This window comes from Epinephelus fuscoguttatus, linkage group LG5, assembly GCF_011397635.1.
Source record: "Epinephelus fuscoguttatus linkage group LG5, E.fuscoguttatus.final_Chr_v1".
Taxonomy (NCBI): Eukaryota; Metazoa; Chordata; class Actinopteri; order Perciformes; family Serranidae; genus Epinephelus; species Epinephelus fuscoguttatus.
In genome coordinates this window covers 1,916,949-1,944,232 of record NC_064756.1, presented here as the reverse complement: position 1 = coordinate 1,944,232, position 27,284 = coordinate 1,916,949, and the positions used below count along the sequence as shown (strand labels likewise).

At 44.3% G+C, this 27,284-nt stretch overlaps 1 protein-coding gene across 3 annotated transcripts in view; it reads left to right on the top strand.

Moving 5' to 3' along the window:
- Positions 1-26,927, top strand: part of LOC125889549 (fibroblast growth factor 12-like) — a 75,544-nt gene extending 48,617 nt beyond the window's left edge. For 2 of the 3 annotated variants that reach the window (XM_049577640.1, XM_049577639.1), the window contains exons 2-5: positions 12,750-12,860; positions 17,160-17,263; positions 24,624-24,822; positions 25,675-26,927. In XM_049577640.1, coding sequence (XP_049433597.1) covers positions 12,750-12,860; positions 17,160-17,263; positions 24,624-24,822; positions 25,675-25,826 — 566 coding nt within the window. In that variant the 3' untranslated portion in view covers positions 25,827-26,927. Of the gene's footprint in view, positions 1-3,575; positions 4,048-12,749; positions 12,861-17,159; positions 17,264-24,623; positions 24,823-25,674 lie in introns of those variants that run through there. The other variant, XM_049577638.1, reaches the window with a different exon arrangement.
- Positions 26,928-27,284: the final 357 nt, after the last annotated feature.

The window sequence follows — 27,284 nt, the reverse complement described above, 5'->3', positions numbered from 1 at the left end:
ATATAACCCGGATTTAAAGTAATCATGTTGGGTCATATTGGCTGAATATTGAACAGCATGTCGCCACAGTTAAGGTGCCAGTAAGTAAACAACGACCTGAATGAAGCAGCTCTCACAATAAAAACCTGACTTCAGCTCCATCATCAACCCTCTGTGTTCTTCTCCCATACGAGTGTAAAAGCACTCGTTTGTTACGTTTAATGCTTTTAAACTTTTAATCTATGTAAAGGAACTTTACATGTGTAATAATAGACTTACTTTCTGTCCAGAGCGACGTTCAGCAGTTACGAGCCGTCACGTGTTTTTAGAATCCATCGAGGAGAGAAGTAATCCATCAGGGAAACACTTCAGAAACATTATAAAGTGATAGTTGTACGTTTTATCCACTTATTTCTCAAATACCTAAATACTTATTTACTGTTTTAGAAGCGGCACTTGTTAGACGGTGGCAGCCATGTTCATTCTGTCCGATCACAAATTGTGTTATTAGATGGTGAAACGCGTGTAAACAGCTGAACCAATGACCGTTGCAAAATAGTGGAGGCGATCCTCAGAGAGTAAATAATGACCAAGATAGTTATCTGTAGTTTACCGAACTAATGACTGATGTGTTTACCTAAAACCCGAGATCCGACCCGCATGTTGTTTTTTCCACCCAGATCCGAACCTGGGAAAAAAAATATGTTTTTTAAAAACCACCCGCAAATCAGCTGTTTTTGCGGGTACCCGACCCAGTGCAGGACTCTGGTCTGAAGAGAGGGATGTCAGGACTACCTTGCTTAGCCTGCTGCCACCAGGTGGATGGTTGGATGGTATCAGATCAGTTCTCACAGGACTTTCACAGGACAATTTGCAAATCTGACATCCAACGGAGCAAAGACATGATGTCCAACGGAGAGAACAGCTGTTTTTTATGTTGGGAAGTATTTTACACTTCATGGATGAACTGATTTGACTGACCAAAAGTATGATCCAAAGAGTCCAAAGGTTTGCCAGTTCGGACCGTTGTGGTGAAGAGGGAGCTGAGCCAGAAGGAGAATCTTTCAATTTACTGGTCCATTTATGTCCCAACCCTCACCTATGGTCATGAGCTCTGGGTAGTGACTGAAAGGATAAGATCGCGGATACAAACAGCCAAAATGGGTTTCCTCTGAAAGGTGTCTGGGCTCAGCCTTACACATAGGGTTAGAGAGCCGCTGCTCCTTCACGTCAAAAGGGGTCAGTTGAGGTGGTTCAACATTTGATCAGGATCCTCCTGGGCGCCTCCTTCTGGAGGCATTCTGGGCACGTCCCACTGGTAGGAGGCCCCGGGGCAGACCCAGAACACACTGGAGGGATTATATATCTCATCTGGCCTGGGAACACCTTGGGGTCCTCCAGGAGGAGCTGGAAATTGTTGCTGGGGAGAGGGACGTCTGGGGTGCTTTGCTCAGCCTGCTGCCCAAATAAGCCAATGAAAATGGATAGATGGATGGATGATAAACTGACCTGAACTTTGAGTCCAGATGCGTCGACCTCCACAACCTGCTACACCACGTTTGGCCATAAAGACTGTTAGGCTGCTATGCTAACCCTGGCTCCTGAAACCTCATCAACTAAGGCTAACAAGCTCCTACCTTAGTGCCTCTCCCTGCGTGTTGCATTAGATGTGAGAGGTGTACTTGGACTTCCCCTGGGTGAGTGTGACCTTTCCTTTCTGAGGGTTGCGTGTTGTTGATTCACCGCCAGGCCACCACTCTTGCCCCTTGCGACCAGCTCACTGGAACCGGGCGACGCCGCTGGACACTCTTAGGGCGCCCTTCCATCGGACCAGTCGGCCAGCTCGCTCTTCTTCGCAGTTGTTCAGAGTAAAGGTATATTTACATGGATATTTTGTGGTGGCGTGTCAAACATTTTTTCAGTCTCTTTTTCTCTTCAGAATGTCTTGCCTCCGGCATCTCCTTCATGGCGTGCCCGTTCAGCTCATAGACACTCTAGGTGCAGCTAAAAGCAACTAATGAGTCAATACCTTCAGCCCCAAGTGTGAAGTCAGTGCTGACCCTGCCTCCTACCACCTGCCTTAACCACACCCACATCTACGAGACATTCATTAAACTACCAATAAAGCTATTGTGACAAAGGTGATCAAAGTTTTGTCTTGCAGTAAACAGCAAAGGTCTAAAGTTGGAGGAGGACCGACTGAAGCCCAAAAAATAAAGAGGGATTGCAATCAGATTTATATTCTGACCAACAGAGACATGGACATGCGAGTCTGAGAGAGTCTTAAACCTCGTGTGGATTTCATTTGGATTCTAAACACTTAAAATAAAAAGTGTAAACAGAGCTGAATAAATGTTGGTGTTTTATCAGCCTGAACTGCAGCAGGAATGAAAGCAGCAGCTAACAGAAGCAAACTGTGCTCCCGCGGTGTGTCGAGTGTATCAGGAGGATGAAGTGAAGGTAGAGTGGACTGATGTGGGAGCAACACGAAACATCAGGCAGAATATTTTTAGGAGCTTCTTCCACCGCCCGTCTCTCCATCTCTCTCCCTCCTCTCTTTGACTGGTCCTCTCCCTCCCCTCGTCTCTCTTCTCTCTCAGCCTCTCATCACATTCAGCAGCTCTCAGCCCGAGAGGAGGAGGAAGAGGAGGAGGAGGAGGATCAGGCAGGAGAAAACAGTGGAGTAAAATAGAGCAGGATGGAGTCGACGTGTGTAATCTGCTGCTGTATCGTCTCTTCTCTCTGCTGGATTCTCTCTCTGGGATTATTTTGAACTTCGTCGGGTTTGTTGAATGCTGTCACCGTTTTCTCTTTCTTCACTGCGTACTGTTTCTGCTGCTACTGATTCTCTGAAAGTTGTCGACGAACTGATGTTGACGATGGACGTGTGAACGGGCGACAAACAAAACATCCTATGAGACGCGAGGACGCCGCAGGAGTCGCCCTTTGATTCATCGCTGAGGCTTCATTTCTGGACACACCACTGGGGCGTAAACCTCAAGAATCCCAGCAGCTCCTGCAGCCATGTGCTTTCATCGAGAGTCTAAAAGCCTGAGATGGAAACTGACAAATTACCCAGCGTGCATTGTGGATTTTTCACTCATACGTGCTGCTGCTGTTTAAAAACAAGGAATCGTAAGACTCATATGAAGGTTTCAACTTCCAAACTCATTTAATCAGCATTTACAGATAAATCCTCAGAGCGATAACTGAAGTGTTATTTTATGGTTTTCTCCATAACCGTAGAGACTCAAACTTTCTGCATTCTGAGAACATCTCGTCCGTTTTATCATCATGAAAACAGAAAAAAGTTACATTATTAAAATAATTTAAATGACAGAATTTCACGTGTCGTATTTAAAATTCTTCAGCTGAAGAAAATGTCTGAAAGAGATTTTAAAGTTACTCGTGATTAGCTGTCAAGACCAAAGCTTTGTTGCCTTCTCTGCTGTAAACAGAACACGTCTGCATGTCTTATTGTTCGAGCTCACTTATGTGAAGACGGTTCCGCCTAACGTCCGCGTTTTCATCTGCTGGAAGGAAATGACGTCTGCAATGAGACTAAAGTGCATCAAACACACAGGATGTTTCAGCTTTATTCAGTTTTGAAGCATTCAATGATCTTTGACGTATCTTGTAAAACTATGGACATGTAAATCTCTGCTTCTCAAAGTGGATCTGAAATGTTTTGAATCAGTTTCTAATCATGGAGCGACCAAAAGTAAGAGCGGACTGATCAGACACTTGGTGGATTCTACCCTTCAGACATGTCCCCCGTTTCGGACTAAAAAGCATTCGTCCTCAGACTCAGACACTCAGAGCAGGAGCGGATATTTGTTCCCCGGTGGCTCCGTCCACCTCTCAGGGAGATGGCAGCGGCCATCGCCAGCTCCCTGATCCGTCAGAAGCGTCAGGCCCGTGAGTCCAACAGCGACAAGGTTGCCACCAACAAGAGACGCACAAGTCCCAGTAAAGACCCGAGGTCTCTGTGTGAGAGACACATCTTCAGCGTCTTCAGCAAAGTTCGCTTCTGCAGCGGGAAGAAAAGACCCGTGCGACGGAAACCAGGTGAGTCCACAGACTCAGGACCGTATTATTCGTACTCTGAGACAAAACTGACACGTTAGCACCTTTTCCCACCGCTCAGCTTTAACATCTTAATTAACTAATTGGAACAAGACACACTGCAGGCTGTTCTCATGAACTATTCGTATATATACCTACGAAAAATTATGCACCAGAATTTTTATAAAACCCACGTAATCATTTAGGCTGCGATCACGTGCACTGATCGGGGTAAAGAAGGAAGTAGTATGACGAGCGAAAGCCCACGTGAGGAGGCAGGTTGGGTCAAAGAAAGAAAGACTTTTCCCCGGGAGACCGATGTTTGTGTCCCGTGTGACATCAAGTGAACTTTGAGTTATTTTATCGTACGTCATCACCTCGTGTTAAGTACATAACTTTACGTTAAGTGCATAACTTGACGATGCCAAACATGATTCTGTTCCGAAACCGAACCCACCTAACTTTACTTTCCTGAACTCAGCCTGCGTAAATTTATGTACATATCTTTATGTGAAGTACGTAACTTGATGACGCCTGACCATGATTCTTTTCCTAAACTACCTACGTACTTTCCTGAACCCAACCTACACAACTTTATGGACATAACTTGACAATGCCCAAAATAATTTTTTAAGAAACCTAACATGCGTATCTTTACTTTCCTAAACCCAAACGATGTAATTTTGTGTACATAAGTACGTAACTTGACGATGCCCAACCATGTTTCTTTTCCTAAACTATCTACGTAACTTTACTTTCCTAAACCTAACCTACGTAGCTTTGTGTACATACCTTTACTTTAAGTTCGTAACTTGAAGATGCCTGACCATAATTCTTTCCCCATGCTACCCGCTATCTACCTATCTTTACTTTGCTAAACCCAACCTATGTAACTTTGTGTATATACCTTTATGTAAAGTACGTAACCTAACATAAAACCATGATACATTTCCTAAAACAAACCTACCTAACTCTGTGTTAAGTATTTAACTTGGTGACACCTAACCATGAATCTTTTCCTGACCTCACCGGTTACATTAGTGTTAATTCACGGGGTGTTTGTTCGTTAGATATCATACAAACTGTTGTATAAGAATACGTTGAGCGCTCACATGTGGTTCATCATTAATGTTCCTCTCAGGATGAGGGGCAGTAACGTTGGTGATCCTCTGACTTTTATCTCACACGATCATCAGGTCGACACACGACTTCACGAGTCTCTGTTCAGTCTCGGCTCAAACTGGAGCGGTAATTGTTCACTGCAGTATCATCTCCTGTTTGATGAACACAGTTGCAACAAACTTTGCATAATTTTCATCAACGATTCTAAATATTTAATGTCAGTTTGTGTCTGGAGACCTCTCACTTGAGAAAATAACAGAAACCGTCTGTGTCCTCCTTCAGAGTAACAAGTTAAAAGTTCCCTACTGAGGAAACTCCTCGCTGGCGTCTCGGAGCAGGAGGAGATGTGCAGCGTGTTGGACCGCTGGACGCACGTTTAGCATTAACACATTCATGAGCTGCATGTCTCATTAGCCGACTCCCCGCTGCTGCAAACCGCTTCATGTTTTCTTGGCAATGCAACAAACAGCTTCTTAAAGGAAGCGTTATACGGAGCTTGTGCTTGATCAGCTGCTTCAGTTCAGAGACTTGTTTAACTTGTCCAACGTCTGCAGTGAGGAGGAACAGAGGAGGCTGCAGAGCGAGTCGTCTCTGCAGCCGCTGTATCGCTGAGTCACCTCAACTTCAACGTCAGCATTTAGCATCACTGAGCCCCCGAGTGATGACATTTGTGTCCTTATGATGGTTGTAATGATTGAGAGAACAATGACTGGTGGGAGGAAACAGGAAGTGAATGTGACATTTTGGGGTATTTTATTGAATCAATGGATGCTGACGATCTTTTCTGGAGAACAGTCTCGGAGGTGCGAGCTGCACAAATACATAAAGGCCAGTTGGTAATTCGTCCTGTATGTTCGGTCATACTCTGAATGAAATTGTGCTCCGTCCAAAACTGATCCTGTAAAATTTAAGAAAAATATGCAACAAAAATGTGATTCAAAGATATAAAACATCAAGTAGTCGTAGCTTTTAGCGGCTGATTGTTTCCTGCTGACTCACAGTGACTCTGACACAAAGGCTGTCGGTTATTGATCAACCACACGATCAATACTTGCTGTCAGCAGCTGTTTACATCACCCATTAACATGCTTCATTCATAATAACCATCTTCACATTTAAATACTCTCAGAGGGACAGACGTCCTCTGGAGGACGGTGTCTGTCATGTTCTGTGAGTTCAGCTGTTTTCTGTCACTGCTCATGCTGATGATCATATTTACTCTCACTTCCAAAACTTGATCGACCAAAATATATTTATAATTTACTGAACATTTGTCTCAGCAGTCATGTAAAAATGAAAAATGAAATCAGAGTTTATAAGAGGTCAGAACCAAATGAAACAAAATTGTTGTAGATACTTTTTCCATCAGTTCTTGCCTTTTGTTCATCCTCAGACAGTCCTCAGAAAGAAAATGTTGGCATTGGACGTTTCTACAAACACCGGATATCTTACACATAAGTTATTACGTATCATATCAACATTTCTAATTTGACATTGGGACATTTCCTGTCTCGTTTGTAGCGACTTAAGTGGGAATGTTTTAATGAGTCACCATGACATTTCCAGCTGCGTTTGTGGCCACCAAACCAAGTATGTTTTAACAGGACATTGCGACATTAACAGTCATGTTTGTGGCCACCAAATCGGGACTGTTTTAATAAGTCATCAGAACTTTTCCAGCCGTGTTTTTGGCCTCCAAACCGTTATGTTTTTATGAGACATCAGGACATTTCCAGTCTTGTTTGTGGGGACAAATCTAGGTACGTTTTAATGAGACACTGAGACATTTCCAACTGTTTTTGTTGGAACCAAACTGGGTATCAGGACATTTCTAGTTAGGGTTGTAGGGACCAAACTGGTGTATGTTTTAACAAGATATCGGGACATTTCCAGCTGCTTTTCGGGTATGGTTTAATGAGACGTCAGGACATTGCCAGTCTTGTTTGTGGGGACAAAACCGGGTATGTTTAAACGAGACATTGAGACATTAACAGTCATGTTTGCGGCCACCAAATGGGACAGTTTAAAGAAGTCATCCGAACTTTTCCAGCCGTGTTTTTGGCCTCCAAACCGGTACGACATCAGGACATGTCCAGTCTTATTTGTGGTGACAAAACTAGGTATGTTATAAAGAGACATTCCCAAACTGGGTATCAGGACATTTCTAGTCGTGGTTGTGGGGACCAAACTGGTGTATGTTTTAACAAGACATCAGGACATTTCAAGCAGTGTTTTTGGCAACCAAAACAGGTTTGTTTAAATGAGACACTGGGACATTTCTATTCATGTTTGTAGCCACTAAAGTGGGTATGTTGGAACGAGTCAACTGGGCGTTCCCAGTCACGTTTGTGGCGACCAAAGCAGGTATGGTTTACCGAGACTTTGGGACATTTCCAGCCGTGTTTTTGGTGACAAACTGGGTATATTTCAAGCTAAAACATGTTGTTTTTATAACCACATCCACACTTTGACCACAATCTTTGACAGCATATAAAGTAAACATAAAGAAACATAAACTTTCTTTATATCTGCCACATATGAAACACACAAATGAAACGTGCGTGGTTTGCAGAGAAGGACACAGCCAACATTTATTCTGGCAGCTGTGTCGTCCAAAACAAACAGGAAGTATAGAACTCATCACTTTCTGTGAGACAGGCGATGTGTCACAGGAACAGATTTTTATTCTTAAATATTATTCTATTTTTAAGCAGCATAGTTGAAACAGTTGGTTAAAATGTGACGGCGCTTCGTCGGCTCAGTTTTAAAGGATGTGTCATCTTCATCACGTCTCAGTTCAGGAAGCAGCATGTGATGAGGTGTTTTATTTTTCACCCTGCAGGTTCAGAGATGTGTTAACAATTCACACCTCCTCACACAGTGTCACACACACACTTATAAATATAGCTTCTCTCACAAAAATACCTCTGGATTTTAAATATATACACAGTACACACACCGATCAGCCACTGACAGATGAAGTGATTAACATTAGTCATTTCGTCACAACGTTCTGCTGGGAGACCTTTGGTGCTGGCATTCATGTGGATGCTACTTGACGCCCTCCACCCACCCAAACACTGTTGTAGACCAAGTACCCCCTCTCATGGCAACAGCAGAGCCCAATTCCCCAGATCCCAATCTGAATGAAGCACCCCAGAGGTACGCCCAATCAAGGGTGGGGCCTCCTTGGATCGGACTCATCTCTGACATGTCAAGGCATGGATACAGGACTTCTGCGGGGGGGGGTGTCCTGTCGTGTCTGGCATCAAGGCGTTGGATTCTTATGGTCTTGTAGGTTTTGACGTGAGTTACCGGCACGCACCAGGTGTTCAATCAGACTGAGATCTGGTGGCTTTAGGGCCAGGTTGACGCCTTGAACTCTTTGTCATATTTCTTGGGTCGTTCCTGAACAGTTCTTGTGGTGTGGCATGCTGCACGGTCCTGCTGGGGGCCTCTGCTGTTGGGGAGTGTTGTGTAATGATGGGGGGGTTCATGGTCTGTAACGTTGTTCGGTTGGGTGGAGTGCGTCAAGTGGCGTCCCCATCAATGTTAGGACCAGCATGACCAATGTTATTCACATATCTATGATGTTATATTGATTCTTTGGACAACGATCCAATTTCACTTCAGTCCAGTTAAGGATCCTGCCACTCGTTTTTTTCTAAATGACAACATATAAAAATCAAAAATGAATGTAGGCAGTTAAACTGACTTTATGATCAGAAACATGGAAATCTCATACGTTGCAGCCTTTCTCATAGTTGAACGAAATAACAGATCCTTTAAACTTTTTCTTACTCACCATCTGTTAAAGTGACAGTATCTCCCTAAAGAACAGCACGCTTGAATTTCAGCTTGTGTGCACGATTTTCCAGAGCAGCGTATGTCGCCGTAGCACTTGCAACAAGTTAAGGCCCTGACACACCAAGCCGACGGTCGGCTGTCGACCAAAGTCAGGCCGTGAGCGTCTGTCGCCCTAGTTTTTGCGGTGTGTCCCGCACCGTCGGCACTTCGGCGTCGGCGGCTTTTCAGCAGATTGAGCATGTTGAATCGGCGGCGGAGCTTGTCAGTGAGAGAGCTCACTCTGATTGGCTGTTCAGGTTTTATTTCCTCGCCCCTGTAGCGAGTGAATCTGCCTGTAGTGAAACCGGGGCTAACCGGTGCTTCCTCCTCAGGCTCCACTTCACTCAGCTGCCCCACAGACCCGCTGCTTCTTCACACTTTAACCTGAATAACAAACCGGAGCTAGCTGGGAGCGGCTAGCGGAGCGTTAGCCGCAGCATGACCGGAGGGAAGCACAGCCAGTTAGCCTCCGCTAGTCTCTGAGCTAGCCCCGGCTCTCCGTTTGGATCCAACCGGAGCACCGAGCCCTGGTTTGTTATTCAGGTTAAAGTGGGAAGAAGCAGCGGGTTTATCGGGCAGCTGAGTGAAGTGGAGCCTGCGGAGGAAACACTGGGACCGTCTGGATGTAATAGTCCGTGGAGGTGCTGCGGTGCTCGGCTGCACAGATAGGAAACCCCTCGGCTGACAGGATGTACCACTCTCTCACTCCGCTCTCTCTCACGCAGGCGCAGAACGTACGTGCTACTTGGCCGTCGGATGTAGTCCGTGTAGTGTGTTCAAATGCAACTGACACAGGGCGACGTGAGGCGACGTAGACGACGCAACAGTTGGCTTTCGTCACCACTAGTTCTTTGATGTCGGTTTGGTGTGTCCGCACCTTTAGAAGAGTAAGACGACCGACGAGGCAGGTTTATCGTGTTTCCCGAGTGTTCATCTGTTGACTCATCTTGTCTCTGAGATCCACACTGCTGATTTATTCCTGAGTAAATGACCTCATCGTGTTTCTCTTCTGGCTGTTACCTGCCTGCCGCTGTTTGACGATGACGCAGATGTGCAGTGGGAATCTCAAAATAAAGGCACATCTCTACGATGATATGGATCAGAGTTTCCACTTTGCATTACTGATGTTGGCTCACTGAATCGATATCGTTACACCATTGTGTGTGGCGTGACTGTAGCTCCCTCTAACCCGGGTTTGGCGCCGTGCCCGCTCAGGACTCTTTAGTCCAGTGGTTCCCAACTGGTCCAGTCACAGGGTCCAGATTTGTCCTGAAGTCTTGGACTTGTGTTGGCCGTGTCCTGGAGCTAGTTTGCTGTCTCTGTTGAGTAGCTGTCTGTTAGTCACTCACTCTACAGCAGGAAACAGCACTTCAAAATAAAAGCTCTGTGCCAGAAATTCACTGTACTCTAAAATAAAGTCTGTTTTTACCTACTTGACTTGTCCCTGAGTCACTTGCGGTCCACTCAGAGTGGACCCGTGACCCACTTTGGGACCGCGACCCACCAGTTGGGCTCCAGTCTGTCTGTCAGTGTGAATGTTAAGTAGCACAGCAGCCTGCTCCACATTAGCCTCTCTCTGCATGTTGGTCTATTTCTGCCGGAGATGAGTCCTTCTGTCCCACATTGTCATGTGGAGCATCACTTCATGTCTTCGGCCTCCATCATGTTTACGTCCTCACACCTTCAGGCAGGATGCAGGATGTGGGCTGGACACGGACAGGTGTGATGCTGTGTGTGTGTCTCAGTGAACGTATGACGGGAAAATCTGACCAATCAGTGTGAGCCTCTCGTACAGTGACACGTATTTATTTTCTGCAGTGTCACAGAGTACTGCAATAATCAAAGATTGATAACATGAGCGGAGATACGACAGGTTGAAGCGAGATGATGTTACCTGAGGTGTGACTCAGTGAGATTAGAGCAGGTGAGAGGAGACGAGGTGACAAGAGGAGGAAGGAGATGAAAGGTGACATGACAGAAGAGAAGGGGAGGTGAGCTGTGATGATACAAGATATGATGAGAGGAGATTAGATGAGATTATATGAACTGGGAGACGAGAGATGAGAGGAGACGACAGGAGACAGGAGGTGAGATAAAAGGACATAGATTAAAATAAGGTGAGGTCAGAGGACATGAGATGACATAAGGTGAGGATTAATGAGATAACGTGAGAAGGGATGAAAGAAGATGATGGAGAGAATATGAGAGGTGAAATTAGAAGTAAAATAAGGGAAGGCGAATCAATTGAAACCGGACAACTGCAGAAGGTTGACCCTCTTGGGGCCGACGTCACGATGACATCATGTTATCAGCTGGAGGTGCAGCTGCCTCTCCCCCACAGGGCTGTAGGCTCCATAGGAGTGTTAAAATGTGTTTGTCTTGTTGTGTTATGGGGAGCCAGAATAGAAGGAGTCATGGCTCAAAACCAGCCGCCACTGCCCGTCAACAAAAACAAAGACAACTATGGTTAAATGTGATAAGACCAAAGGACTGGACGGAGGCCATCATCAAAAATGCTCACATGTGCAGCGCACACTTCATATCAGGTTAGGGAAAAAGTATTTCCTGTTGTAGGGATGAATAAGGTTATGTGTATTAAGGGTTATCATGTCCACCTCATCAGAAACTGGGGAGGGATTAAGAGGAAGATTGGATTTCTCTGCAACGCTAACTTTTTAGCACATTAGCTAACGTTAGCTTCCATAGCAAAACAAACAAGTGTGGTCCTCCTTTGTAAGATTGGCTTCCTGTGACATCATCCATCCACTGAGTGAGAGCATACGGGTCGGCCAGTCTGGTCCCGTTGGTCAGTGTTTGTGTCTCTCGGCTGCAGGAGATGGTTTGCATCCTGTTTATGTATCAATCTAAAATAAAAACCATGATAGCTAAAACATTTATTCTTTCTGCAGCAGAGAGCTGAGCCGTCTGTCGCTCACGTCGACATGTCGTAAACTCACAACGATGTCCTTACGCTACGTTACAGATGAACAGATGGTGGCGCCAGAGGAATGAATGATGAATCAGAACGTCTTTGCAGTCCGCTCATGGAAATGATCGTATCTCTTAAACTGAATAATCTGCACAGGACACATTTTTTACTTTTATCAATTATCATGGTTTATTGACATCCATAACTTTGTTCCTTGTGTTGTACATATTTTAACGATATAAAGCATTTAAGGAAACTCCAACAAATGACATGACAACAAGCATAGATACCAGTGTAGGACTGGTGGACTGTTTCTGTTGCAGAGTTAAAAAGATGAGATCAGTTGAGATGATGAGAGATTAATAATCTTAAATATGATAAAATTAGAGGAGATCAAGTGTGAGATAAGATCATGAAGACAAGAGATAAAATGAAGAAGAAGAGAGGGGGATGAACTGAGGACAGAGGAGATAAGATGTTATAACGTGACAAGAGGTGAAAGAAGATTAAATAAAATGAGATCAAATAAAAGGACGAGAGATAACATGGAGTAAAGATTTTGAGACAATACAATAAGTGTATTTGCTTCAGTATACGAGCACGAGGTTTAGAGAAGCTGCAGAAGAAGAGTGAGTGAGGTGAGGAGGTCCTCCGACAGCAGCAGCAGCACATGTCTCTGCTCTTACATCAGATCCAGCTGAATAATGAATGTGGTCAAAGTGTGTTTAGAGCTGTGATGGTTCTGCAGCCTCTGTAGTGCTGATCCCAAACTACAAACTCTGTGTGTGTGTGTGTGTGTGTGTTTCAGAGCCGCAGCTGAAGGGCATCGTGACGCGTCTCTTCAGTGAGCAGGGCTTCTTCCTGCAGATGCAGCCTGATGGAGCCATCAGTGGAAACAAGGACGAGAACAGCGACTACAGTGAGTCTTTAACACGCCGACAGCTGTTCTCCTCGTCCTCACGCCGACACACGGAGCCGGAGCAGCGACACTGAGAGCAGGAACTGAACTGAGAAATAAAACACACACATTAAAGGTCCAGTGTTTCAGATCTGATGTCAGAAATGGAATAAAACTTGAACATGGCCACGAGCGGTGACTCCAGGGTTCAGTGTACGTGGACGACAACGTTAGCTAGCTGACACGTATCAGCTAACGTTATTCCAGTTAAAGTTAGCTTTAACCAGACAGTTATGTGTCAAAAACAACAGCAGAGGGAAACACCAGGGACGGCCGGATGATTTCTGTGATGCCAAAAACATTGACGAATTGGATAATAAAAATTTTATCAATTTTAAAACACTGAACAGTAGAAATGTCGATGCAGTTTCCCCACGGCTAGAGGCGTTTTTCACAGTGCACAAAAACGATGCTGCTATGCTTCGGTGTCACGTAGCGTCTGTCCTCCTCTGTGAGTTTCCTCGAGGGCGAGGATCAGCTCCTCCACGAACACCGACAGGGCCACCGACACCAAGGTGATGGTGGGTCGCCGCCAAGACTTCGCTCTCTTCACTCCAAAGTTTTATTTTCAATTCCAAAGTTTTCTGTCACTGTCCCCCTCGACTCTGCACACACACCTCGGCTCTGCACACACACCTCGACTCTGCACACACACCTCAGCTCTGCTGCAGCTTAACAAAGCTTCTTAAAGCTCAGATCATCACAGAAGGGACTTCATGATCAGCTCAGTTTCAGAGGTGTTTCCAAGAAGCATCTAAATGTAAGACTCGTAGATGAGTCGATAACTTGAGCTCACTCCTGACGAACACAGACGCTCCTGTTAGTTTCATTTATCACATCAGGTCTTAAACTCTTTGACAACGTCACAGAGAAATACAGAAATAAAAGGAAGAACAGCTGACATTAAACAACAGATCTGTGTCTTTTGACTGATTCACAGTTTCTGTTGCCTTCGTCTTCCTCCTCATCCTCAGAAACCTTCTGTTGGCGCCGTCAGTGTGAATGTATCTGTGTGTGCTGGAGGAATCTCCTCAGCAATAACCCTCTCACATTAATCCCATTTTCTGCTTCTCCTCACGTTCTGTTTCCATCTGTTCTGTTTTTATTCTCTTCTTCTCGTTCCTTCCTGTTCCTGCTCGTACGGACGCAGAGAACAGAGATGAGGACAGAATCGCATCTATGATGAAGGGCGTAAATATTCATCAAGCTTGTGAGAAGCGTCGCGGCTGATTTGAGGTTTAATTTGAGTTTATCGTGAACGTGGAGCACGATCGTTCGTTCTGAACTGACCTCAACCAGGTCACATGACTCATTAAAGAATATAGACATATGACTTTAAAATGTTAAACTCATCAATAAAACTCACAAAAAAATCTCGGCATGAGAGGAGGGCTTTTTTTTATTTTGCGTTATGAGAATAAAGTAGAAATTTTGGAGTCAAATTTTCAGTGCCAGGTATACGAATCATAAATCAGAGGACGATGGTTTTTATATATTTCTTTTTATTTGAAGAATAAAGTCAAAATGTGCAGCCTGTGATGAAACACATCCTCTGTGTGTTGCACACATGTGTGACCGTTGATACTTTAGCATGTGCAGCGACCCCTTCAGAGTTTGTTCGCTCTCTTCTTCTGAACAGACACAATTTTTGGCAAAAATATTTTCAAAGTCCTGATTCTTATGACCACACTGTGTGACTGCACTGGGAGACAAATAATGTCATTGATATTAAAACTGATTCTGAAGTACGGGTTTACTGATTCATCTACAGGAGGCATTTTGTTGAGGCAGCTGTATACGCTAACGCTAAGTTTGATTTCATCTCAAAAGCTCGACTTTAATCTTGAAACGTGAAGTTTGTTCTTCAGATTTTAACTTTACTTTTTTGACATTTCATCGTTACATTTGTGATGCAAATTTTTTTAAAAAAAAAATCTCCTCTGATTTGCTTTATTCTGTGCTCGGCAGTACAATTTAAAGTTTGAATTTATTCTTGACATTTAGACTTTATTTTGATTTTACTTACACGTAGAGATGTACTGATACCACTGTTTCCCTCCCGATACTGATTCCGATCCCTGAACCTTAGGTATCTGCTGACACCGAGCATTAATCTGATACCAGCGCGTACACTAAAAAATGGATGGGATATGAATTGTTGTATGTCTCAACTCCTAAAACTCTGTGTAAAATATTAAGAAATAAATACATAACAGTAGAATGAATGCCATAAAACTTTTATTATTATTATCCAGTGATGATACAGATCAAGACACAGGTTAAAGTGCAGCCACACAATTTGGTAAAAAGACATTTTAAAGGCTACAGTAGAACGCTTTTTAAACTCTGACGTGAGGCATTACGTGATATCAGATTGGTCATAGGCTGTACTCGCTGATACCCGATACCGCATTTTAGGCAGTATCGGAGGCATTTCCGATACTGGTATCGGTATCGGTACAACTCTACTTACATGAAGACTTTATTCTTCAAATGGTATTTCAACTTTATTCTGAACATTTTGACTTTATTCTCGTCAATCGACTATTCTTGTAATGCAAAATAAAAAATTATAAAAACATCCTCTGATTTATTTTCTCGTGCCTGGTGCTTATACTAAAAATGTGACTTTATTCTCAACAGTTCGTCTTCATTCTTGTAATGAAAAATATTAATGTATTAAAAAAAATCATCTTCTAAATGATGTTTTCTCGTCAAACTTTATTCTCATGATGCAAAATTTAAAAAAATCTTCCTCCTCTGATTTTTTTTATCCATGGCACAAATACTGAAAGTTTGACTCTGTTCTCAACATTTCAACCTTTGTTCTCGACAATACGACAGTTCTCTTTATACAAAATTTAAAAACTTCCTCTCCTGATTTTTTTTTTGTCTTTTTCACGACACTACTAATAAAAGTTTGACTTTATTCTCGACAACTGGTTCTATTCTCGTAATGCAAAATAAAGAAACGGAAAACATCTGATTTATTTTTGTCCTCATGCCGAGCACTAATACTAAAAATTCAACTTTTTCCCAACATTGAAACTTTATTTGCGATATTTTGACTTTATTCTCTTAAAGCAAAATTGAAATTATTATAACGTTTTTCTTATGTTTGGCAATAAAATAAATAAATTCTCAAAATGTTATTTCAACTTAACGCTTGACATCTGAATTTATACTCAGCATTTAGACTTTATTCACGTGATGCAAAATAAAAGAATCATTCTCCTCTGACTATTATTATAATTTTTTTAATGCCTGGCATTATTACTGAAATTTCGCCTTTATTCTGAACATAACCACTCTCTTCTTTTAAATCCATTCACCCTCATGTGTGGCCCTGACACGCTTCAGTCTGCTTTAGGAAACGTTCACAGGAACATAATCTGATAAAGGTGAAGCTCTGTGTTTGACAGCAGAGCAACATGATTGGTGAGATTTAAATATGAATCAGGAAGTGATCTTAGAAGAAGTGAACGAGGCGGTGAATCTGAGCAGGCGTCTGATGCTGCGGCTGCTCGGACACATTTCAGTCAGTAATCAAAGACATGATCGTCACACATGTATCTCAGTTTGTTTCTGTTGAATCTCTGCGAGCGGCCGGATGAGCTCAGGATTACAGATCCTGCTGCTTCTCCTCTTAAATCCTCTGGTTTGGAAACGAGAAGCAAAAAGAGGACAAGTGGAAGAAGAGGAGGAGGAGGAGGAGGAGGAGGAGGAAGAGATGTTTTGGATTCCCCCCCTCTCTCAGATCATCTCTGTCTCTGAGTTAAATAAAGGAGGATTAACAGCAGCCATCGCCACAGGCCTCTTCCTCCTCCACCTCCTCCTCTTCATCCTCACCCACACTGCAGCTCTCTGTCCCCGAGGATTAAATCACCTCTCATCACTTCATCCCTCTCTCCTCTCCTCTCTCCTCTCCTCTCTTTTGTTCAGCGGCGTTTTCTGTGTTTATCAGCTGGAAGCGTCACATCCAGCAGGCTGAGGACGCATTTTAACCTGCGTTAAACACTCGCACAGTTTAAAGTGCTGAAACATGTCTGCTTACACAGATGTACCTTGTTTTAAATACAAAATGGATTCTCTCTGTTGTTTGTAGAAAGTATCACTTTTGTTTCATCATTTTGAAAGAAAGAGATTTTTTGGTTTCAGACTCATTCTACCATGAATTAAGTGATGTATTAAGGTACATGTGACCTCTCTCTACCTCTGCAGTAACCAACACTGTCTGTCTGTCTGTCTGTCGCCCTGCAGCTCTGTTTAACCTGATCCCAGTAGGTTTGAGGGTTGTGGCCATCCAGGGAGTGAAGGCTGGACTCTACGTGGCCATGAACGCAGAGGGATTCCTCTATACATCAGTAAGAAAGTCTACCTGTCTATCTGCCTGTCTGTCTGCCTGCCTGTCTGTCTCTTATTCACTTTGTGAGCCAGTTTTTGTTTCCAGTTTCTCAGTTTCTTCTCGTCACACAGTAGCTTGAAAAGATCTCAGGCTTCTAGCAGAGCTGCAAACTTTTTATGAAAAACACTTTTAATTCTGGAGGCACAGTGGTGCAGTGGTTAGTGTGGTCGCCTCACAGCAAGAGGGATCCTGGTATGAACCCCATTGTGGGGGAGCCCTTCTGTGTGGAGTTTGCATGTTGTCCCCGTGTCAGCGTGGGTTTCCTCCAGGTGCTCTGACATGTTCTCCCTGTGTCAGCGTGGGTTTCCTCCAGGTGCTCTGACATGTTCTCCCCGTGTCAGTGTGGGTTTCCTCCAGGTGCTCTGACATGTTCTCCCTGTGTCAGTGTGGGTTTCTTCCAGGTGCTCCGACATGTTCTCTCCGTGTCAGTGTGGGTTTCCTCCAGGTGCTCCGACATGTTCTCCCCGTGTCAGCGTGGGTTTCCTCCAGGTGCTCCCACATGTTCTCCCTGTGTCAGCGTGGGTTTCCTCCAGGTGCTCTGACATGTTCTCCCCGTGTCAGCGTGGGTTTCCTCCAGGTGCTCCGACATGTTCTCCCCGTGTCAGCGTGGGTTTCCTCCAGGTGCTCTGACATGTTCTCCCCGTGTCAGCGTGGGTTTCCTCCAGGTGCTCTGACATGTTCACCCTGTGTCAGCGTGGGTTTCCTCAAGGTGCTCTGACATGTTCTCCCTGTGTCAGCGTGGGTTTCCTCCAGGTGCTCTGACATGTTCTCCCTGTGTCAGTGTGGGTTTCTTCCAGGTGCTCCGACATGTTCTCTCCGTGTCAGTGTGGGTTTCCTCCAGGTGCTCTGACATGTTCTCCCCGTGTCAGCGTGGGTTTCCTCCAGGTGCTCTGACATGTTCTCCCTGTGTCAGCGTGGGTTTCCTCCAGGTGCTACGACATGTTCTCCCTGTGTCAGCGTGGGTTTCCTCCAGGTGCTCCCACATGTTCTCCCCGTGTCAGCGTGGGTTTCCTCCAGGTGCTCCCACATGTTCTCCCCGTGTCAGCGTGGGTTTCCTCCAGGTGCTCTGACATGTTCTCCCCGTGTCAGTGTGGGTTTCCTCCAGGTGCTCCGACATGTTCTCCCCGTGTCAGCGTGGGTTTCCTCCAGGTGCTCTGACATGTTCTCCCAGTGTCAGCGTGGGTTTCCTCCAGGTGCTCTGACATGTTCTCCCCGTGTCAGTGTGGGTTTCCTCCAGGTGCTCTGACATGTTCTCCCCGTGTCAGCATGGGTTTCCTCCAGGTGCTCTGACATGTTCTCCTCGTGTCAGCGTGGGTTTCCTCCAGGTGCTCTGACATGTTCTCCCCGTGTCAGCGTGGGTTTCCTCCAGGTGCTCTGACATGTTCTCTCCGTGTCAGTGTGGGTTTCTTCCAGGTGCTCCGACATGTTCTCCCTGTGTCAGTGTGGGTTTCCTCCAGGTGCTCTGACATGTTCTCCCTGTGTCAGTGTGGGTTTCCTCCAGGTGCTCCGACATGTTCTCCCTGTGTCAGCGTGGGTTTCCTCCAGGTGCTCTGACATGTTCTCCCTGTGTCAGCATGGGGTTCCTCCAGGTGCTCCCACATGTTCTCCCTGCGTCAGCGTGGGTTTCCTCCAGGTGCTCTGACAAAAAGTTTTCATTTAAATCTGTAAATGTTCATACGACAGATTTCTGTATCATATGGTTCAAGTTCGACAATAATTATACTATATATAATAATTATAATTATAGACTCTTGATGTTTAAACTGCAGTATTGTGCTGCTGCAAGAGCAAATATAGTTATAATTAAAAAACAAACTCTGTAGATATATATGATATTTCTCTGGATCTAAAAGTTCCATTTGAAAACACCCTGTGTTTGATACCAAAAGTTAATAGTGACGATAATTAAGAGACAACCGTGATCATCAGCGTGCAGTGAAGACAGAGTGCAGCTACAGTTGTTGCATCGCTGCTCCGCCTCACTGAGTCCATCCTCCATCCATAATTCATGTCCGTTCCTTCCATAAAACTTTAAAATGCAATTCTTGAGTCGCTGTGTGCGCAGCATCAGAGAGGAGCCAGAGTGATGGAGGAAGAGAGGGATGATGGAGATGATACTGTGCAAACAGGAAGAGGTGACCTCGGGCAGCTTTTCTCTGAGAGGCAGGAAGCTTCGTTTCAAACATGACCACAGAGATAAAATGGCAGTTATTATTATAAATTCACTGTTAACATAGCTGCTGCAATCCTGTTACATCCTCACAGGAAGTGTAACTGTGAGACGACACTTGGACTTGATGTGGCTTTTTACTGAATGAGAAGATCCGTTCCATTAGTCCGATATTATTCCAATATGGTAACATCCCCTACCCCGCTAGCCTTTAGTCAGACAAGATGATCAGAAACAAAGTCTGAAGTATCTGATTTTATTGTTGTAGTATTGTTGTTAATACTTAAAACAAGATATAAAACAGTATATAGATTGTTTTTAATGGACTGAACGAGTCAGAGTTGATGTTTTGTTGAGGTGTAATTTGGTTTATTGACACTTTTGTCTGCTTTTGGGAATTCATCATTCATTTTACGTAACTGCTCATCACGTTAGGGGTCGCGGGGGGGGGTGGAGCCTATCCCAGCTGACACTGGGTGAGAGGCAGGGTTCACCCTGGACAGGTCGCCAGACTATCACAGGGCTGACACATAGAGACAGACAACCATTCACACTCACATTCACACCTACGGACAATTTAGAGTCATCGATTAACCTGCATGTCTTTGGACTGTGGGAGGAAGCTGGAGCACCTGGAGGAAACCCACGCTGACACAGGGAGAACATGTCAGAGCACCTGGAGGAAACCCACGCTGACACAGGGAGAACATGTCAGAGCACCTGGAGGAAACCCACGCTGACACAGGGAGAACATGTCAGAGCACCTGGAGGAAACCCACGCTGACACAGGGAGAACATGTAGGAGCACCTGGAGGAAACCCACGCTGACACAGGGAGAACATGTCAGAGCACCTGGAGGAAACCCACGCTGACACGGGGAGAACATGTCAGAGCACCTACACTGAGATGCAAACTCTGTGCAGAAGGGCTCCCCCACCCTGGGTTCGAACCAGGAACCCGCTAACCACTGCATCACTGTGACGCCCTAAATCTCTAACTTGGAATTTAATTTAGTTTGCACTGATGTGAACATTTTTCTTTCATCTCAGCCGTTCATATTTATCATCTGTGGAATTTAACATAAGGTTTCCCTCGTGCTGGTGACAGCCACGTGAAGACCAGTGCCATTTTTAGGGCTCTTTATTTCTAAAATCAAGAACTGATGAAAGAAAGTCTTACTGTACGCAGATGATATGTTGATTTATGTTCTAAACTTCCTGTTGCACTCCTGCGTCTCTGGCAGTGTGTGTTCACTTCTGGTCTTTGCTTTCACATCTGCACGTACTGGACTAGATAACCACATTGTAGATTCTGTTTTTCTTAGCGGGAAATATTGCACTATTTACTGCTCTATGTTTACCTGTTCACAGCAGTTCATTTTCAGTTTCAGATTATGAAATCAGAATACAATATATTAATAAATAATGCTGGATTATTACAGATTTTTCCATGACAAAAACGAGACAATGACGAGCTAAAAATACATCTTGATAATAGAAACGAAATCTGTGTTTCATTTTCTTTGACAAGACGTCATGAAAATGTTAGTGGTGGGTGGGCGTTTCAGTGGGCAGTATCCTTGCCACAGCAGCCATGGGCTTGATTCCAGCCTTTGCTGCATGTCACCCCCTCTCTTTCTCACCCTTTCACACTGTCCAACCTAATGAAGGCAACAAGGCCAAAAAAACCAGCTGTTTTCAGCGGCTTTTAACCCCCAGATGTGGGTGTTCTGTATCGACCCACACATTAAACACAGCGTTGTTGAAATGTAAAGAAACGTAAAGTTTCAACATGTCCGCTGTGTAATAACGTACAAATGTAACATGTCTGTGGTTTGTAGAAATGCCAACATTTAATCTGGTGACTGGATTGCAGTGACGGAATTAATCCCATTTTTGGGTAAAGTGATGAAGGGAACACCAGCTCCTCCTCCTCCTCTTCCTCAGTGCAGTTATGTAAAAACATTAGAGTGGAGCTCCTTCACTCGGCTGAAAGTTGTATTGTGTGCTGGGAGGCTCCCGCTGTCTAAACACTGTTCATTTGAATGATGGTGTGTCCTGATATGTGATGCAGGCCGCCTGCTGGTATCCATTCCCTCCGTTTCTTTAAACCTCCTCTCCTCTTCGTCATCCTCTTCCTCCCTCTGACGCTCCTTCATTTCTGCCTTCTCTTCTTTCTCTGCTTCATGTGTCGTCATCAGTCATTCTGCTGTTTGCAGCTCATACATGATGTGTGTGGATGTAATGAACTAATCTCCAGATGTGTTCATGTTGTACGAGAGTGTGTTGAACCTGCAGGAGCCTTAAATACTAAATACAACATCAAAATTATTGTGCTTGTGTTTTATACCTCAGCGCCGTTGATAGCAGCAGCCAAAGGCATGATGTTTTTGGGTTGTCCGTTTGTCCATCCCATCCTTTTGAACACGATATCTCAAGAAGTGGTTGAGGAATTTATTCAAATTGGCACAAACGTTCACTGGGACTCAAGGATGAACTGATTGGATTTTGGTGGTCATAGGTCAAAGAGTGTGGTTGCTGTGACCTTGCATCCATCTCATTCTTGTGAGTGCAATATCTCAAGAACAGCTTGAGGGAATTTCTATGAATTTGGCACAAACGTTCACTTGGGCTCAACAATTAACTGATTGGATTTCGGTGGTCAAAGGTCAATATGACCTTGTATCTGTCTCATTCTCATGAGCATGATATCTCAAGAACACCTTGAGGATACTTCTTTAAATTTTGGCACAAACACTCAGTTGGACTCAAGGATGAACTGATTCGATTTTGAGTCAAAGGTCCCTGGGACCTTGCATCTGTTTCATTTTTGTGAACATGCTATCTCATGAATGCTTTTAGGGAATTTATTCAAGTTTGCAGACTTTCACTTGGACTCAAAGATGATTGTGGTAGTAGTAGTAGTCAGTTGTATTTTGGAAGTCAAAGGTCAAGGTTTATGTGACCTCATCTGTCTCATTCTTGTTAAGGTGATATCTCAAGATTTTGGCACAAACATTCACTTGAACTCCAGAATAAACTGATTTGATTTTGGTGGTCAAAGGTCCCTGTGACCATGCGTCTGTCTCATTCTCTTGAACGTGATATCTCAAGAACGCTTGTGTCTGTGGAGTTAATCCAATTTTGGCACCAACGTTCACTTGGACTCAGTGATGATTTTGGTGGCCAATTGGATTTTGATGGTCAAAGGTCAATGGTCAAGGTTTATGTGACCTTATCTTCTCATTCTTGTGAACAAGATATCTCAAGAATACCTTGAGGAAATGTCTTAGAACTTGGCACAAACGGGGCGCCCGGTGGCTTAGTGGGTACAGCAGGCATCCCATATACAAAGGCACTGTCCTACCGGCTCTCCTCCAGCCTGCAGCCCTTTTGCTGCATGTCATCCCCTCTTTCTCTCCCCTTTTCCCGCTTAAACTGTCCTATTTATTGAACGCAGTCCTCCAAAAAAAAAATTTTTTTTTTTTTTTTTTGCACAAATGTTCACTTGGACTCGATGATGAACCAATTGGATTTAGGTGATCGAAGGTCAAAGTGCTCTTGAATCCTTCTCATTCTTGTGAACACCATATCTCAAGAACGCCTTAAGGGAATTTGTGTAAATTTGACACAAACATCCACTCGGACCAAAGAATAAACTAATTAGAATTTAGTGGTCAGAGGTCAGTGCACCAACAATCAGACTTCTCAAAGAATCAAAACTAAGGTAACTTTAGTATTTGCCAGTGGTTTATCAAACAAATCAAAGTGTTAGCAGTCAGCTGTGTGATGACTTCCTGTTTCTGACATTTTCTGGACCAAAAAACTAATCACACCTTTTCAAGGCCCTAATTATAACATAACTTTGAAACTATGACACAAATCAGTGTGTCTTTGATGATGTCTTCTTTCTGTACTTTAGAAAACCTCCACTGAGTGTTAAATGTTGGAACAGGCTTCTGCATCATGTGGGTTTGTTCTGCTCTGATTGGCTGTCTGCTCCTCCTGACCACCTGTTATATCCAGAGGGCACACACACACACACACACACACACACACCTGAGCTACAGAGGGAACAGCAATGTGCTAAATTTACTTTCATCAGAGTGTGGAGTGAATCTGAGTTGGACTCTTTGTACAAACAGAGCTGACATGAACTCATAGTTCCTGCAGAGCTGAGGATCTGAACATGAGGGCCGATACACTCAGTTCATGAGGTCCATTAAATTCAGACTGATGCAGTCTAGTACAGTGGTTCCCAACTGGTCGGTCATGGTCTTATCACTTGTAATTGGATCACCCAGGATGCCCATGACTATGAAATGTTTGTATCGCAGATAAAATCAAACTATACTGTGGAGTGCCTCAAGGCTCTCTACTGGAGCCTCTTCTATTTCTAATGTCTATACTGCTGACCAGGGCTGGGCGGTATATCAATTGTTTACAATATGTCAGTATATTTTCAAGCAAGATATAGATTTAGACAACACCTTTTATAACAATATAGGGTCACATAACACAATCCACTGTGCACCTCTCCTCTCTCACACTCTCCTCACAGCTCCGCCCCCTCACTCACTCATAGTTTCTCCATCAACACTCTGAGTTTATGTGTGTATTCCATTTCTGATTATTTCTGAGAGGAATATAATTTTTAGAGGGGAAGATCTCACCACGAGCCCATTTTGGGTCTATTCTCTCCTGCACAAACTCTGCCATATTTATTTTTACATGCTTGTTTTTATCACATTTTGTGTGTTAATAAAATTCAAATTAAATTCAGTTTGATTACTGCACGTGTGAACAACTTTTTCAAACTTTAAAATATTCTTGTTTTATTTTGGTTGACTTAAACTTCATGTACAGTAGAGGGCTTCAGTAACCCGCAGTCGTGACATTTTCAAGGTTCATTTATTGACATTTGCTGCATAAGAAAAAGAACGGACTATTCTGTGGAGCTCAGAGGACGAAAGAAGAAAAAAGCCTCAGTTGATTCTGTTGTTTCTGTCATCACATATTCATCTATCATATTTTCTATCAATGAAAATACAAGACTGTTGTGAAGTGCTGATTTAAACTGACTTTAAACATGATGTTCTCACTGTGTGTGTGTGTGTGTGTGTGTGTGTGTGTGTGTGTGTGTGTGTCAGGATGTGTTCACAGCAGAGTGTAAGTTCAAGGAGTCGGTGTTTGAGAACTACTACGTCATCTACTCGTCCACGCTGTACCGACAGCACGAGTCGGGCCGGGCCTGGTTCCTGGGCCTCAACAAGGACGGCATCATCATGAAGGGGAACCGCGTGAAGAAGACCAAACCCTGCTCACACTTCGTCCCCAGACCCATTGAAGGTGAGACCCACGACACACCTGTGGACACACGTCAGTCTCCTCAGTCCAGAGCCACACCAACAGATCTGGGTGGGGTTAGCCTAGCTTAGCACAGATACTGGAGGCAGAGGGAAACTGTTAGCATCTGAACTTGTCACTGAGCAGCTGAAGAAATAACACGAGTTGTGAGAACTGTATGAGGAGTCTGTGTTCATAAAAATCACATCAACGTTAGAACTCACAGAGGGTTTGTCGACTCCGCGCTGCACCTGAACTCAGCGTGTGTCGTCAGGTGTGAGCTCTGTGGAGATCATCACTCAGAGAGGTCGTCCTGCAGGAACTTGCTCTGAGTTTGAGGACAGGCTGAAGCTCTAATATCACAGATGGAGGTTTAACAGGAAACATGAAGCTGCGTCTCTGCTTTCAGCTGCTCTGTGTCTCCCTCTCCTCCTCCTCCTCCTCCTCCTCCCTCCTCCCCCATCTTCATTTAAAAATATCTCTCAACTATCACCTTCCCCTTCCTCCTTTACATCGCTCCATCTTCTCCTCTTCCTCCACGTCCTTCTCCTTTGACCTCTCCACCTCCAACCCCCCCTTTAATGTTCACCTCTCTCAACCTCCCCCCTCCTCCCTTCCTTTTTATTTCACGTACATGTCGACACATTTTATATTGCATGTGTATATATTTTTTATATAACACAGATATACATATGGTTTTATTTCATACATGTATATATACTTTATATTTTACATACGTGTACACATTTTATATTGCGTGTATATGGATATATTTTTATGTTACATACGTGTAAATATATGTTAAATATCCTGGTTAATAAAGTCCTCTTCTCCTCCTCCTCCCCCGCCCTGCAGTCTGTATGTATAAGGAGCCGTCGCTGCACGAGCTCGAGGAGAAGCTGCTGAAGTCCTCGCGGAGCCCGACGATTAACAGCGTGGAGCGGAGGGCTCTGGGGAACCAGGAGGAGGAGCAGCAGGAGGACTGCACAGAGCAGGACGGATCATAGCCTGCAGCGCCCCCCACAGGAGGAGCAGGAGGAGGAGGAGGAGGAGGAGGAGGAGGAGGAGGCGAACTCCCATTTTAACACTCCCTTTGTTCAGCAACAAAAGCAACTACAACCACACCAACGACAACAACAACCGCCACGATGACGACGACGACGACGGCGACAACAACGAAAACAAAGAAAAAAAAGAAGCTTAAAAAAAAAAAAAAACGGGGAAAAATCTTCTTGCTCATGTTGAAATATTTGAAATCTGCCGGGGGAGGGCGAGGGGGAGGGGCTTGTTTGAAAATGGGAAAAAAAAAAAAAAAAAATCAGGACTTTGATGATGATGAGTTACATTTTATGCAAAAAGCCCTGCTGATACGGCGCCTGGAGGCGAGCACACCTACTCTTCATCGCCACGTTGTAATCATCATCATCATTACTGTCACGACGATGACGAGATGTTTCCCGAGTTGAGCGAGCGCTGAGAACTCTGAAGCTTTAAGCCATGTAGAAACTTCACTTCCTTTCATTTCTTGATGAATGCAAAAACTTTCGCACTTTCAACACGCCGCGCTTCTTCTTCTTCTTCTTCCTCTCCGTGATGTTCCGTCCAATCAGAGAGGAGGTTTTTTTTCTGTTTTGTGCCACATCCTGTTTGTTTCTCGGGGTCGGGGAGTCGTGGGATTTGTTGCAGACACTGCCGATAAAAAGCTTCAGAGGAGAAGGAAGGACTTCCTGTTGTGTTGGGACCGGACCGATGGCGTCTGTCAGGTGATCTGCGCCGTGCTTGTGGTATCGACGCTTCGATCAGAGCGACCTGCTGGTGTCTGGAGACTTCCTGCTGCAGATTACTGACAGTTTGTCTGGTGTCTGACGCAGCGTCCTGGTGTCTCTGCAGATTTATTCAGCGTGAGCTTCACATTCCTACACGTTTAAGAACATCTGTCAGTTTTTATGTTGATTTCCTTCCAGACAGAAATCACTTCCTGTGGAAATCAATGTCAGAGATGTGAGATTTACTGCAGAGAGATGATCCGTCCGAAGAGTCGACTTTTAAAAAGTAGAATGAAATCAGACGATCCTCAAAAACACTGAACAAAAAAAAAAAAAAGACAAAATGCTGCAGTTCTATAAATCTAGAAAACAACACGTTACGGTGAACTTAGAATTTGTAAATTTAGATGTAAAGTCTCTTCTCAGCCCTGAGTTCTGCCTGCAGGCTGCAATAACACAACAAATTGAGAGGCAAAATCCAGGGCACGATAGCCCGCACACCGCCGCTGCTTTTAGTTAAATTCTGCAGAGTGATCCTTAGAGGGAGCTCGGAGTAGAGCCGCTGCTCCTTCATGTTGAAAGAGATCAGTTGAGGTGGTTCAACATCTGATCAGGATCCTCCTGGGCGCCTCTTGTTAGGTTCAGGTTCAGGTTACTTTATTGATACCCAAGGGTAAACTAGTTTTGCAGTGCTCTGGG